This window comes from Juglans regia, chromosome 10 (assembly GCF_001411555.2).
Source record: "Juglans regia cultivar Chandler chromosome 10, Walnut 2.0, whole genome shotgun sequence".
Lineage (NCBI taxonomy): Eukaryota > Viridiplantae > Streptophyta > Magnoliopsida > Fagales > Juglandaceae > Juglans > Juglans regia.
In genome coordinates, this window is record NC_049910.1 from 33951982 (window position 1) to 33968088 (window position 16107).

General features: G+C 34.5%; 1 protein-coding gene across 1 annotated transcript; it reads right to left on the minus strand.

Annotated features, from left to right (window-relative positions):
- Positions 1-2134: 2134 nt before the first annotated feature.
- LOC108986051 (probable sucrose-phosphate synthase 1) lies at positions 2135-9642 on the minus strand. The gene is made up of 13 exons (XM_018958562.2): positions 9306-9642; positions 9106-9195; positions 7882-8123; positions 7517-7580; positions 6692-7390; positions 6055-6171; positions 5759-5890; positions 5465-5641; positions 4994-5047; positions 4842-4904; positions 3775-4734; positions 3442-3569; positions 2135-2700 (listed from the first exon to the last, which is right to left on the minus strand). Exons 1-13 carry the CDS (start codon positions 9486-9488, stop codon positions 2418-2420), a joined length of 3192 nt encoding a protein of 1063 aa, XP_018814107.1. The 5' UTR covers positions 9489-9642; the 3' UTR covers positions 2135-2417.
- Positions 9643-16107: the final 6465 nt, after the last annotated feature.

A 16107-nucleotide genomic window follows, 5' to 3' on the forward strand; every position in this document is an offset into this window, starting at 1 on the left:
TTATTTTATTTTGTGAAATATCTTTTCCGGCGATTAAAATTCGCCGGAAATGTATCTTCCGTCAATTTAAGCTTATTTGCGGCGAATATTATTCGCCGCAAATAAGCTTTACCAGCTATTTTGAAATCGCTGCTGTTGACTAATAACTAAGTTCCGGCGATTTAAAAATCGCCGGTATTGATCTATACCGGCACATTTTTATCGCTGCAATTGTTATTTCAAAACATTTTAGTCAATAGCAGCGATTTCAAAAAATCGTTGCTGAAACTCATTTCCGGCGATTTTTCCTCTTTTTGCAACAGTATTAAATCGCTGGAATTAATTTTTCCCAACGATTAATAATTGTATCGTATCTTGTAATTGCAGCGATAAAATGTCCTTTTGGCAGCGAATAAAAATCGCCGGTAAAGAAAATTGTGTCCCGGCGATTTTTGGCTTCCGTTGGAGTAGATCAAAAGTGGGGGTTTAATACTGGCGAATATCCAGCGATTTATAAATCGCTGGGAAAGGTGATTGGCAACGATTTTATAATTTTTCCCAGCGAAAATGAATCGTTGGAAAATGTGGTTTCCCTTGTAGTGACAATTCAATTTTTTCAAATCTCAAAATAAAAATAATATTAAAAAATATATTTTAACAATACTTTATTCAACTTTTTAACTTTAATCTCATCTCGTCTCTGAAAACAAACGAGCCCAGATAATTGATTGATGTTTTTTCTTGGATAGTACGGTTAAATTTCATTTTTTTCTAGAAATATTAAAAGAAACATAGATGTCTCTTTATTATTAGCATTGGGTGTCGAACAACGTCGTCTCGATTAATCTCAAAGATGTACAGACTCTCGACAAGGAGTTTCCTTCAAATATATCTCGGATAATTAAAAAAAAAAAAATCTACCTATCCAATAGTCCTTAAAAATTATTTGCATCCAATGGAAAATGACTTTGCTAAATTAATATAGTCATCTGGAAAAAGTTGATCGACTCATCATTCGCATTGAAATAATATCATAAACCCTTTATCCCCATTAATAAAAAGAAAAAGATATAACACTCAGATGCCAACAGGCTAAGTGATTGCTTCCAAATCTTGTCTTCCTCTTAAGTTGGGGAAGTTCAGCGATTTCTCATCTGATTTCCTATCTTCCAATTAAATAGCATTGATAATTGGTTGGGTAGGCGCTACAATTTGGCAATTTTCCCATCTGATTCTTCTTTAGTTGTCTAAATTGAATAAATATAAATACAGTATAAAACTCCAAAGGCAGCAGGTCAATGAAGTGCATTAAAGCCTGGTTTGGTTACACAGATTAATCATTTCGTCTCATCTCATATAATCATTACAACTTTTCTAAATTCCCAAACAAAATATAATAAAGAATTCAACTTTTTCAAATATCAAATGAAGAATAATATTTTAATAATATTTTATTCAAATTTCATCTGTGTATATTTGGCAAGACCAAGCTCATATATTGGCTAAGTATTTTACATCCAATTCTATTAATTACAATTTGGCTAAGCTCATATATTGTATAAGATTTTGAGAAATTAGAAACTAAAATAAAGTTTAATAAATAACAGATTTTATTAATTATTCAAAATAAACAATCAACCATACAATAATAATAAAAATACCAAAGCAAATACACTTTTTTTTTCTTCTTATAATCACAATAATAGTTTATTAATTATTAACAATGAATATGGAAACTAATTAAATATCCTTACTACTCATGTTTACACGTGATCTCATAACATGAACTATACTATACTATGCATATATATATATATATATATATATATCCAGTATACGTTTGTTTTTTATTCTAATTTCTACTAAACTTTATACATATATAAATATATATATATATATAATGTATTTTAAGCAGACGTTCTAATTTCTTATGATTTCCTGCTTTGGATAATTCCTAAATTCGAATGGTACTCACTACTCAACTAGTCCCGACTCCTCCCACTGCCCAGTATCTTTACTTCAGGCATCGGAGAAACATACTCACATCAGAACAAATGAAATCGGCGACCAGAAAGCTAGCAAGCAAGTAGTTCTTTTTCTTTTATTCCCATGCCGTGTTTTGCAGAAAGAGAAAGAGAGAGATCATGTCATCCCATGCAGAAGCTCAGCAACCATATACATATTAAAAGTTACAACAGCCGGCCAGCTATACAAACAGGAGAAAAGTAGGCTTCTTATTCAGAAACACACGGACAACTGAAAGTTTTAGATTGTTATACCAGGAAATGTAAAGGAAAGCATGAAAGAGAACGTTAAAGAATAAGGGAATTCTTATGAGGAAGTTGTAAAAAACAGCAACTGCTGCCACTCTGTTATAGGCTTTGCAAGGAATGAGGGCCTTCCATTGACAAGTAATGAGGAGGATACGCTTGCAACTACTAACCTTTGAGAAGAACTAGTTTTTCCAAGGCAGCCCGGATATCATCATCGCTGGCACCCTCTTCAATCGTCTGAACAATGCCGGGGCTGTCCGATGGTAAGACATCCGAAAGTGGGTAGCTTCTGTTACCATGAAGTTGAGAACCGTCATTGCTACAAGTTCCCTTTAATATTACACTTTTGTGAAGTCCACCGAGCAATCCTTCGTAATCCGTGTCCCCACATTCTCCAACAAAAACAACCATCTTCGAAAGCTCCGCACCCCACCGAACATATAGATACCTGAAGAAAATTCCAGGCTTGGATATATTATGCAAGGAAGTTTCAAGCTTCTGATATTGTGCAAGGAAGTCTGGAGCTTTGATACTAAGGAATAGGAAAAACTATAAGAAGTTCAAACCTCTGCCTTCGTTGTGAAACATGCAATGGGCCAGTTCCACCACTCAATAGGTGGCCCCAAAGATCTTTAAACTTTGTCGATTCAACCATGAAGGAACAGCTCATGGTTGCCAACTTACTAATTCACAATTTTTCCTATCAAGTAAATGAAAGCAGTTCTGCAATTCTAAACACGCGCGCGCACACACATATATATTGTCTAACATGGATATGATTTACCAAAAGAATCGTAGATGCACCTTTACTCCAAAATCTATTTCTTTTCATAACAAAGTAAAAGTCACGACTGCCATGAATTATTCGTGAACTTTTCACAATCCATTTATTGGCATGAAAATTAATTAGATCTTGTAGTTATGAGTTTTTCAACCATGGACAAAAGAATACACTTTGTTTAAAGCAACAGAGAGGGGGAGTTCAACCATCGGATCTCACCCATGAGATACGAAGATCAATGCCATTGGGCCTAGGGCAACTGGTAATATTAGAAGGCACCTAAATCAACTCAAGTCATGATTCTTCAAAATCTAGAATTGTATGATTTCAGAGAGGAAAAAGAGAGTTGCAAAATATTTAATCTACATTGTAAAAAATAATTAAGCTACTAATAAAAAAATAATATACCTAAGGGCTTGGGAACGAGATGCCAGAACAGGAATCACATTAAGCCTGGTCCCATTTTGACCACAAATAACATGGCAACGCAGAGCCTGAATTCTCAGCCACTTCCTAAGCTCCTTCACATGAGGCAGCTGCAAAGATAATATCGAGAGAAATCAAAGATGATTCTCATTATGTAACCTCAACAGTAGTGCACCTCATACATGTGAAACTACTCGAAATTTTAAAAATTATAGAAAAAAACAAAAAAGTAAATTCAATCTCCATTCAAGTAGACAATATCACCTGTTTAAACCACAATTCCCAGCTAAAAACAAAACAAAACAAAAAAATTACCATTCCGGGCTTTTGCACTTTAAAAGCATAACAGTAATTTGTTGAAAGTTGTTCAGCGGTAGTAACCAGCTGTTCCTCATTCCCAGTATTTTTATCAGTTATAGATGCTGCCCAACGAACCAAAGCCTTCCTCAATCCTTCTGCACCCCAACGGTATTCGATATGTGAGTGGTAATATAAGTCAACGACGAAGGGTCCATCCTCCAGGTTAAGAGATGAATAGTAGAGATCACTGCCACTGTTGCAAATGAAAGCATCAAAATCATTAGGCTTCAAGCCCCCCGAGACCAAGATTTCATATATCTCAGATATGGTCAAGGATGTTGACAGTATGAACCCTATAGAGCCTTCACTCCTCCCCTGTTCCACAGCTTTAAAAATCTTTCTGACGGTTTCGAGTAGACCTGTATCACTATCGCCATCCACAGCAATGACAAAGAGATATTTCCTCCTCCTCAATGCTGGAAACCTACCTGCACTACTATTTTGATCTGCTTTCTCTGTGAACCCAGCCTTACGCGCATCCTTTGAAATGCCCTTTGACCATGTCAGAACAGCAGTCTCTAATTTACTACCCCTATCAGCAGCATTTCCTTCAGATTCTGAAGAAGTATCATTTCCACCAGCTCCACTCTTTTCCCCATCGAATGAAAATTTTAAGTTCAAAGATAGATCCTTCAAAGAGAGATCCTGCATATCTCTCAAGGAATCTCCTTGTGACTCTGATTCTGAATTTTCATCTTCATCATCATTTCTTTGCCACTGTGGATACCTTGCTTTGCAACTTGCTATTCGAGATAGGTACGTCTTGCAATGCTCTGGCCATGAAAATAGATGAATATTTTTTAAACCATTCTGCTGGCATCTTGTCCAAAGCTGTTTATCTGCAACAAGCTTTAAAAGAGCATCTGCAATGGACTGCTGATCATGGGGATCCACTAGAAGACCATTGTCAAGTACCTGTGAACCTCCAATTAGTTTAAGGACACTGGTTGAACCTCCTCCATTTCTGTTTTACATAATAGACATACAATCTACTACCAAATACAACCAACTAGTAGGCTTACCCGATGTATATCAACAGGACCTCCATTTTTGGTGGCAACAATAGGCAAACCATAAGCGGATGCCTGCGGCAAAAGACGAGCAGGAGTTATACTGGTTTTGTATTTTGAGTAATCTGAGAAAGATTAAATCTTCTCAAGTACAAAACAAGCACCTCTAGTAGAGTAAGCCCAAATGGCTCGATGAAAGCTGGATTAATGAAAACCCCCTGCATTAAAATCGGAATGAAAACTCCAATAAAAATTACTGCAAAAATGCATCTCCACAAATGCAATAAAAACATCCATTATCATCAGAGCACTAATTAATTAAAAAATAAATAAACTGGAGCACAGCGGTCATATCAAATTCTAATATCACTAGATACCACAATAACCACGGTTGGGAAAAATCAACAGTTATAGTTCCAGATATCTTTAAAAAAATGTAGAGTGCAGTCACTGTAGGACTTCATGACTTTGGCAAAAATGAACCAACTAAGAAAATATATATAGTCAGCTGACTGCACACTGCACAGCTTCATAGGTGGACTATATCAACATGCCATTTTTCCTAATTAAAGCCTAAGGTGAAAGCATCTCTTATCTCAATCTGATACAACTGATATATGAACTAGAAGGAGCACCTTTGTCTTTGCTGCCAGACGATATATGTCAGGAACTTCAGACTGTTTGTGGTGTTTGGGGTATGCCACTTGCCCATAGAGATCATATTTGTCAATAAGCTTAAGCACCGAGAGAAGAACAGAAGAATTTGTGCTTGACATTTCATCAATTCCATCTCGGTTACCCATAATAAGTGTCTGCATAGTACAGAGAGAGAAAAGGTACAGGACAAAAAATGAGGTACATATCCATTTTAAAAAAACACAATCAATAATATGTCCACCAAACAAGTGTCATGAGGTGATCCAACATACAAGGTTAGCAAGCTCCCTTAGTGGACGGCATTCTCCAAATGCTTTGACCAAAGTTGTGATGTTCTTTTTGGGATCTGCTCTAGCAAGGGCAAGTATCATAGGCTTGCGAGGGTTGGTAAAGAAGCGCATTATCTGTAAAATACTGAGTTTAAGAATGGTACAAATTCACCAACCAAATAGACTATGAAAACATAACATCTGGTCTTAAGAACATTTAACGGAGCAGGATATCTTCAAGCATCTATTGGCTTCCATCTAGGACACATCAAAGTAATAACAAAAGGAGTCATTTGAACCTCGGACCAGATATGTGGATCTGGAGATGCAGGATGATCCTCAGTTCCTTCTATCTCACCATCCATATCACCACATTGAGGAACAATATGATGGAACTCCATTCCAGGAGGAATTACCTGCAAAGATGTACAAAATGATAAAATATACTAATGTATAAGAAGGAAATTTACCTAAGAAACGTCAGCATAACATGACAGGAATAGGACCCCATTTATGTATATGAGATTTTAACTATTACTTTGAATCAGGATGGTAAACAAAACGCTGCCTGTCTTCCCAGCTCAATTTGAGCAAGCATCACAATCCTCCCTAAGGGCCTTGTAATGACCAGAAAATGAAGCCGTCTAGAGCCGTCACAGTTGTCCAAGCTACGTTCACATGTCGTACACAAATTAAAGCTTCTTTTTTTTTTTTCTTGAGGGGAAGCAATAAAAGTATACCACCTCTTTGCATCCTCTAACATAAACATGGGGCAATTCACTCAGGATTCTTTTTTTCTTTTAACTAAGTCAAAGAAACCATAGCTCGGGAAATATGAATGGCAGCTTGATAGCAGGAAACTCTGACATGTCTAACTTTTTAATCAAGAAAAATCAACTACTGTTTCCACAACGATATAAGACTCCCATTACTTACCTCCATGCGAGGCATGAACCTGCCATAACAGCTAACATTACGCCTGGTCCTTGCCCGTAGTTTACGCTGCAGCACTGGATCAAAACCATCATACAAACGCCATTGCTCCTCTATCTCCTGTCTAGTGCTGGTTATGAGTATTTCAGAGGCATCAAGGGATAACTCCTCAGCCTCTATCCGACGCATAATTTTGTATGTCGTGTTTATCTCATCCTTGGATAGGCGGCCTTGCTTTAAAAGTTGTTCCAACTTGTCTCGGCCAAGTGAGTGGCCAGTAAAAAGCATTGGTACATTTAAAGCACCAGATAAAAGAGCAGCAGAGTCGCCAGCATCTGCATAATGCCCATGGATGGCAACAGGCCAGATTGGATGCCCACCACCTATTTGCTCACCCAAAACTTTGGACATCTGTATTATGTGATTAAGTGCACCATCAACGAATTCTGGGATGTGCGGCCACAGAAGTTCCTTGGGAATATATTTATCTTTTGGACCAAATGGTATTCGAATAATATAGGCACCACTGCTCTCTCCCATGTCATCCATGTAACCTTCTGAGTTTCTTGGAGTTAGCATCTCCGTGGGTTCACCATAACTCCAATCTACTTCTGGTGAAGATACTTGTCTAGTCAACAAATCAACTCGATACACCCCTGGCATTGAGCCCAAGGCCCTTGCAAGTTCCACAACATACTTAACCTAAAAGAACAAAAACCAAGTTCATTTAGAAATCAACATAAGCTAATGTATTAATGTATACAATGCAACCGCAAATATATGATCAGGAGCACATTCGCAACTGAGATTTCAACATCTAAAGATTACCTGACCACCAGTATCAGAATCACGGCCAAGCTCCATATTTTCACCCCGTATAAGACCATGAAGGCTGCACATATACTAGTAGTTAAAAAAAAAACTAAAAACCATCATGCGTACAACAGAGATATCAAAAAGTTTGTACACCTCAACATTGAGCAATATAATTGTATTAATTATCATTGCAGCATGTTGTATGCTTAGTTTCTCTTCAGCAGCAACTCAATTGATGCTGAAGAATGGTTAAGGTAAATAAAACAGAAGTTGTAAGCATATTTTTAATACAATGTAATAGAGCAACACCAGGTATTCCATTCACAATCCTGTTGCAGGCAAATGTGATGAATTTAGCATTAAAGTTCAGTCCATGCCTTACTAGTACTATGTACAAGTTTTTTCCTTTCTGTTGAGCAGCCCATGTCTCCATTGCATCAACAGAGCTGATTCTTGGCAATCTGGGTCTGTTGCTCTCACCATGAGCTGACATGTCACTGACTACATCTCCTTTCTCTCCCTCTGATAAGTCTTCAGACATATCAGCAGCTACTTCTCTGCGGCCCCGTTCCCGTTCAAGACGACGTTTAGCCATCCTTTGGGCTTCTTCTCCCTCATGCTACAATAAGACAACAATAGATAGGACCGGTATATGATGTCTTCTCCAAATATATACAAGCCCCAAATCAATGCACAAGCCCCGTGCAAGCCCTTTATAAAAAAAGTGGACCCCACCATAGAAAAGTTTGAAAAACTCACTTTTTCTTGGTGGGGCCAACATTTTTACAAAAGACTTGTACAATTGGGACTTGTACCTAGCATTACTCATCCAATAAATATTTTGATAAGCCATAGTTGAGAACGAGTTCAAGGTTCCTCGCCACCCACCATCTTTAACATAAGACATCCCAACTTCTTGTCATTATAGATTCAAGTTGTAAAGGACTGGCAGAGTAATAATTTGTAAGACAAATAGGATTAAAACTAGACACTCCTTTTAAAGACTACAATTAATACCAACAGAATTCTTTTTTCTTTTCTTTTTTTATAGGTAAAAGTAAAATTTTATTGATATAAGAGGCATCGCCCAACAGAATTCAAATGTCATGGATAGCCAATACTTTGCATTCCGCAATACCACTCAAAATAAAAAGTACGAGACTTCAAATTTTCCAACAAAATTTGGAAAAGAGTACCAAGTTCTTCAAAAAATAGTATCAGTATCTGTACCGATCAGTAGTCAGCAATTTGAAATTCCAAATGGAGAAAATAAATCCATTGAAATAATGTTTTAGAAAAAAAGAACGAAATTACGGTCAATCAGAATCCCTTCTGATATCAGAATCAACAGGCCAATCAGAACCATACCTGCACAAAATTTTACATCAAACTCTGCACAGACTAATCATGCGTACTACATGAACAAATATACATAAATGCACAAAGTCCATCAAGCACCTTCACCTGTACTTCACATATATCAAAAATATTTCATTTCAATAAAACAAACGATCACTTCGATTCGGGTAAATCCAATGACAAGAAGCAAGCAACTAAAGCCAGTAATCAAATTATTTTCTTAGAAGAAAAAAAAAAGGAACCTGCTTTTTCTGGCGAGCCAGGTTCCAAATCCTCCAGCTCAGATTTTCCAATCTTGTGTTCCTCTCCTGCGGACTCCTCGTCGCCGCAGCCTACATCACACGCCTCATCGTGAATTGTATATTACAGGGACACATAGACATAGTCACCGAGAGAGACAGAGAGAGAGACAATCATATGAGGTAAAGAGATGTGCACCGACCCGAACCCAGGAGCGGTGGAGATCGGTCTCATCGAAGCCGGTGATAACCTCCTCAACGAAGTAGCGGGTGGGGCTGAAGTGGCCTCGCTCTCTGAGCAGCAGAGAGGACTTGGCGTTGTCTAGGCCTGGACCCACGTCTAGGATTGCTTCCAGGTAGCTGTTTATCCAATCATTCCCGGCCATTCTGCACCCTTTCTCCTCTGGACCTCCCGGCGAATTCCTCTGCTCAGCTGTACGGAACAGCTAAAAAACCAGACACACAGAGAGGGGAAGAATACAAAGTCGGGTTCGAAGTTTTGTTAGTTTTACCTCAATGCCGTGGCTGATACCTTTACAACACTGATCCAACGACAGATACAAAAAATTAGCACCAGATTATTAATACATCTAATTTAGACAAAAATAAAATAAAATTTATCAGATCTCTTTGGTTGTAAGATTTACACGTGTATTACGGAAAATAAATTGGTCTGTAAATAAACTCCCTTTAGATATTATAATTATAAAATAAAATATCTTATAAGCCGGCAGTAAACCCCCTTTAATATTATAATTACGAGTAATATTAAATATAATTTTAAGATATACAATTTTCGTATATTTTTAAAAAAAATTAGAATTCATCATTATAAATATCATTTTTTTAAAAGTTATTCATTTTAAGACTGTAAATATCATTTATCTATAATTATAAACAAAATTACAATAGGCCACTAGTCTTGTATCTCCATTTCAGACCATGGCATCATAGGATCCAAATAAATAAGATCAAAAATAATGTTACAACTATTTCACAACCATCTTTATTTTTTACAATTTATTTTATAATTATTTTACAACTCATTTTATAATCAAGAAATAGTTATGCCGCTTTATTAAAAATAACTTCAATTTGACATAATTACCTTTATTTTGAAACATAATTGTAAAGGAATGGTAATTTCATAAATCTTAAGTTTTATTAATAATTCTAATTATAATATTGACTAATCTTTTTAAAATATTATATTAGACGTATTAATAAAGATAAGGATATTAATGAATGAGAAATTCTACTTTCATTTGATCGAAAACATCTTTTTTTATAAATCTTGAAAATATGAATACTTATTTAATGATTTAAAGAAGTGTTTTTTTAATAATATTGTGAATTTATTTTTTTAAAAAAATATTTAAGGATATAAAATGATGTATGAAAAGAAATTTAAAAAAAAACATTTGATCTTGTCGGTAGATTCTCTCGTGGTGTAGCACGATCCATTCCTTTTATACTTGCACTTTTTTTAGAATAAGGAATGGGATATCCTTATTCTAGATCTCTTTTACGATATCCTTATAACAAACAAACAAATAAATAATAAATAGGAGAAAACTATTTTTATTTATAAAAATATTTATTATAAGATAGATTTAACATATCACATGAACACATATTAATTTATGAATTTATTTTTATAAAATCTTAAAACTTCAAAATTAATATATCAAAGATTAATAATAGCTTTGCTTACACACTTGAATAAATGTATATAGGCAGTCGTTATAATTGAATAGCTTTGATTATACACCAAAAATCAAAGGTAATTTACCAGAAATCAAAGATACCGAATAAAGTCGTATACCTTTTTTATAAACGTCGGCAGAGAATAGACAAATCCATTGTAGTTACTGCAAATCTCATGAACAAATACATCTCAACTACCTAATGGGTCGGGTCAAACCCAATCATGGTGCAACTTTATATTTACAAGAATATTCCTTCTTTTTTTTTTTAATTATGCATATTCCTTCCTTTTTTTTAATGATAAATATTCCTTCTTATATATACCATTTAGAAGTAAAATGTGAAATCTATAAGATAGCTGCAAAATTATTAATACGGGTGTAGAATCGAATCGGATTTTTTTTAGAATTCGAAAAATTGGGTGAATCTGAACTGTTATCTATCCGGACTCCGTTACGTATTCGGTTTTTAACCCTATTATCCATAACCAGATACTTTTTTTAAAAAATGAATTTTGTTGCAAAACAACGTCGTTTTCATATATGAAGAACACTACGACGTCGTTTGCAACTCAGGATTAAACTCTCGTGAAGTCTTCTCGTCACTCTCCGCTCTCTCTTTCTCTCAAATCTACAATCTCATCTCTCTCCCTCTCTCGCCCCCCAGAACAGCAAAACCCTAGCATCCCTATGAGATCCATCGCCACCGGTGATTAGTAGTGGTCACCATCCTTTTTAAAGTCACATAAGCCCTAGATTTCTCTCTCTCTCTCTCTCTCTCTCTACTGTTCTTCAAACTACAAGTTAATGGCAGTCTATTTCACAATTGATCTTCTGTAGCTCTCCAAGTCTGGTCATTCTATTCTCACGGCCCTTTGTGAAGTCCGATTGAGTGATCTCTTGAGTAATCCTAGATTTCTTATTTGAGCTCGAAAGGAGGTGATTTATTGTCATTAGTTGTGATTTGTAGGTGTTTTATTGTGATTTGAATTTGTAATTTTTTGTCCTCCTACTTTTGGGTTTCTTGTCATTTATTGTGATTTGCCATATCTCTTGCTGTAAGATTGATGATTTTGTTGAATTGAAAAATAGGCGATGTTGTTGGGTTTGTCCACATATTGTTGTCGTTTCATAGTTTATGACGATGCATGACTAAAGCTCACATTACTTTTTGTTTATATAAATTTAATCATCTAATAGTAATAATTAAGCACATAGGACGAATGACCTCACTTGAAAATAGATTCTTTTCTTTTCTTATGCCCTCTTTCCACATCTCCAATGATCAATGCCCATGTTGTCAAGCTTTGAAATAAAATTATCAGACTTCTAGCGAGTTCCATTTCTTTATACCCCAATGCTGAGAATGACTACTTCGAGGGTATATTTTATAGCATCTTCATTGGTTTGTTCAAATTCATCTTCAAAATTTAATCAATATCACATTTCTTTACTGTTGCATATTCTATTTAAATTTAATTTTCACATTAGATTATCTATTCACTCTCTATATAATAATAAAATATTATTAATTTAATAATTTTTTATTTAATTTATTTTTATCACATTTTGTAGTTCTACCAATTAAATGTTAATAATAATTATATTCTAATTAAATTAATATTAAAAAATCATATTTTCAAAAGTCATTTAATGCTAATAACAAAAAAAATTGATTAAACTCATCTAAATTTCTATCTAAATTTCTTAATTTCAAATCAAATAGTATTTTTGCTTTGAGTGAGAAACTAGTATTTTAATTTTTGATGAACCAACAGTAATCTTCTACTTTGGCCAACCACTGTAGCTGAAATCTAAATTATTTTAGTTATGTCCAACCTAATGTGGAGTCTTTTTGACAAAGATTATCTAAATTTTGGCTATCCTTCTCATTTGATCAATCCAATGAGGATATTCTAAATCACTATTTCAAGAGAATGACTATTTCCTTTTTCCTTCTTGTTTTGCTTTTTCTTTTTCTTTTTTTATAATTCTATTTTATGAAGTTTTCCCTAATGAAAAAAATCAGGAGAATGGGCCTCTTTGGCTACTGTACAGAGAATGGCATTGTTTTAAAGCTTTCAAAAAAATGAAAGAAAGAAGTTCAGCAATATATGTAATGATGCCACATAATGTTTATCCTGTTGGCAGTGCCATTTTGATGTGCATGTAGAAAAACTAATCTATAAGTATAGGTAGGAATCTTAGGATCATCTCATACAACCAAAATCTCATGCAAATGCATGGTGTTTTGGGTGTTTGTTGGGATATATATATATATATATAAATATATATATATATATATTTGTTTTGCTGTTCATTTAATTTTTATTATATTTCTTTTTTTATTTTGTATGTTTAAAATAAATAGAATATAGTTTGAGTAGTAGTGTTGGTGGTTCAGCTCATATTTTATTAGATATGGAGGAAAACACTATTCCTTTAATACATTCCACTATGAATACCACAAACTCCTAAGACAAAAAGACTCAAGAAGGCTACCAAACAATCTATAGTATGTGATCATTTTACAAGGATTGAGCATGTTGATCCCATTGAACTTAAAGTCCAATGCAATTATTACTTGAAACTTTATGGATGTCATTAAAAATAAAAATGACACTTTATCAATATCACACCACCTAAAATTTGCTTGTTAAGACTCTCTCATTAGAGAGAAAAAAAAAATTAGGAAGGATAAATCACCATCACACTCTAGAGTTAGAATGGATGGTAAAGGATCTAGTCCTCAAGGGTTAAGAAAATATGATCCTGAAAAATTATAGGCAATTATTGCCAATTTTTTTTATCCAGTGTACATTGCCATTCAAAATTATAAAGCATTCGATATTTGTTGAACTCCTAGGTATTTTAGAGCCTAGATACACCTTGACATTCCGAATCACCTTTCAAAAAGAGTGTATTGGTTTATACAATTTGGAAAAAAGAAAAGTCGAAGGCTTTGTTGAGCGGTCAAAGTGTTTGTTTGACCACCGATATATGGACATCGGTGCAAAACAAGAATTATATGTGTATTACGTGTCATTATATTGATCGGATTTGGGTATTGAACAAAAAAAAAAATCATAATGTTTTACCATATTCCTAATCATAAGAGTGAGATCATTGCTTGGATGTTGGATTCCTACATGATGGATTGGGAGATTGATTGCATTTGTACGATCATTGTAGATAATGCCTCCTCTAATGATGTCGTTATTAATCATGTGAGGGGGAGCATAAGAAATAAGGAGTTCAAAGGATGTGAGGTATTCACTGATAAGACTTAATATGTTTAAAACATGTGCAAACAAGTTGAACATTGAGTGTGAGAAAATGGTGTGTCTAGATGTTCATACTAGATAGAATTCAACATACATAATTATGAGTGTTGCTGAAAAATACGAAAAAACTTTTGTACTAATGAGAGTGAGGGATGCACAACTTTTGGCAAGGATTGGCAAATGACTCAGATTTTTATTAAGTTTCTAAAAAAATTTTATGATGTCACCTTGAAAATCTCAGGTTCATTATACATGACCTCAAATATGCTATTTTAGTAACTTTCTACAATCGAGCACTCTTTGAACAAAATGTGTCTAAATGAGGATGGTATGTTGATGAGCATGGCGTCTAATATAAAACTTAAGTTTGATAAATATGGGGGGAATATGGATAGGATGAACATAATTGTTTATGTAAATTTTGTCCTTGGCCCTAGATATAAGATTACAACCTTGGCATATTAGTTAAAAATGTGCAGATGGATAAATGCGAAAATAGAATTGAGGCCAAAGTGAAATTGCTCATGAATCGTTTGATTCAGCAATACCACAAGTTTCATAAGCTAGGTAGTGGAAAATCAAATGTGCTCCATAGAAGTTCTTCAAGTATTATTGGTGACAATCCGGACTGTGAAGATTTTGATACAGTTTTAGAGTAATATATTGAGGAGCAAAATAATTCGGCATTTAGCTTGAACATGGATAGGCATTTATCGGATATGATTGAATCAAAAACACCCGAGCTTAAAATTTTGACTCGGTGGAAAAGGAACTCGTTTAGATATCTCATCCTTGCAGAAATTGCACATAATGTATTGACAAACCCTATTTCCACTGTTGCATCCGAGTCCACATTCAGCACCGATGGATGTGTATTGGACCCATATCAAAGCTCATTAATGTCGGACACTGTTCAACTATAATGTTTTAGTAATTAGGAATCGATGAGTTCAATAATGCCTCATTACTATGGCAGATCTTCTACAGTTTGGCCTTGTAGACTTGCAAAGTTCATCCTTCTTGCTTATTTCAAGTAGATCTTATCAGATCCTTTTAGTCTTAGTTTAAATAGTTGGATTTATCTGTTTGGTGAGTTACTCAAAAAATGGAGATTAATTTCCTCTATGTGAATTTAACTAATTGGAGACTTATTAAATTTTTGGATTTTTCTTGAAAATCACACTAATCACGGTAAAGTTTCTCTATTTTCACTCAATTAATGATGCTTAATCCTAGAGATTTAATCACAAATCACCTCTAGGTCTTATTGCAATTCAATAAATCGAACAATAATTAGTTAGAAAATTGCAAGTATTAAGAACAATGAGTAAACATTCAATCATGGAAATATTGAAATAAAATAACTTAGAATATAAATTGTGTGTTTAATGCTAGATTACATCAAAATTCTAGAAAATATAATTAATTCATAATGAAATTGAGAAGAAAAATAATAAAAGTAACGTTCTTCGTTGGAGTCAATTGATGAAGCGTGCGGCTCTCATCTTTACTCTCCCAAATCTACCTCTTTGAAAGAAATTTAAAAAATAAATTCTGGACTATTTTTACTCTAAAACTCAGACTCTTCCTCCTATTCATCCCACAAGAAGGGATTAAATATATATCAAAATTCAAATCCGAAAATAAGATAAATGTAGCTATAATCTAGTCTAAAGATCTGAAAAATAGTTTTCTAAAAATAAATGTTAACATAAAAGAAAATTATCCCAAGAATAACGGAATTTGTCTAAAATGGAAGATTCAGTCATATGTGGATTGAATTGCAGAGCTCGGGAGGATTTGGTTGCCAAAAGATTGATTGCGGGACTTAGAAGGGTCCCACCAGGTAGATGTCGTGTGCATTGAATATAACTGGTCTCCTCACATTTTCTAGTTGTTGCCCACGATGTCGTTTAGGTTGGTTTCTTAGTTTGTCATTTATACTGATCGCAGTTGGGTCTTCTCGCCTACCGAGAGGAAAGACTATTCGCCTACTAAGGGGTAAGTCTTCTTGC

Bases quoted from the DNA above. Each gene is read 5' to 3' on its own strand.
- LOC108986051 (XM_018958562.2), bottom strand. From the start codon at position 9,488: ATGGCCGGGAATGATTGGATAAACAGCTACCTGGAAGCAATCCTAGAC. The intron at 8,124-9,105 runs GTTCCTTTTTTT...GTCTTATTGTAG, and splicing joins TGGCTCGCCAGAAAAAGCAG to CATGAGGGAGAAGAAGCCCA. The intron at 7,391-7,516 runs GTAATCTTTAGA...TTGTTCTTTTAG, and splicing joins ATTCTGATACTGGTGGTCAG to GTTAAGTATGTTGTGGAACT.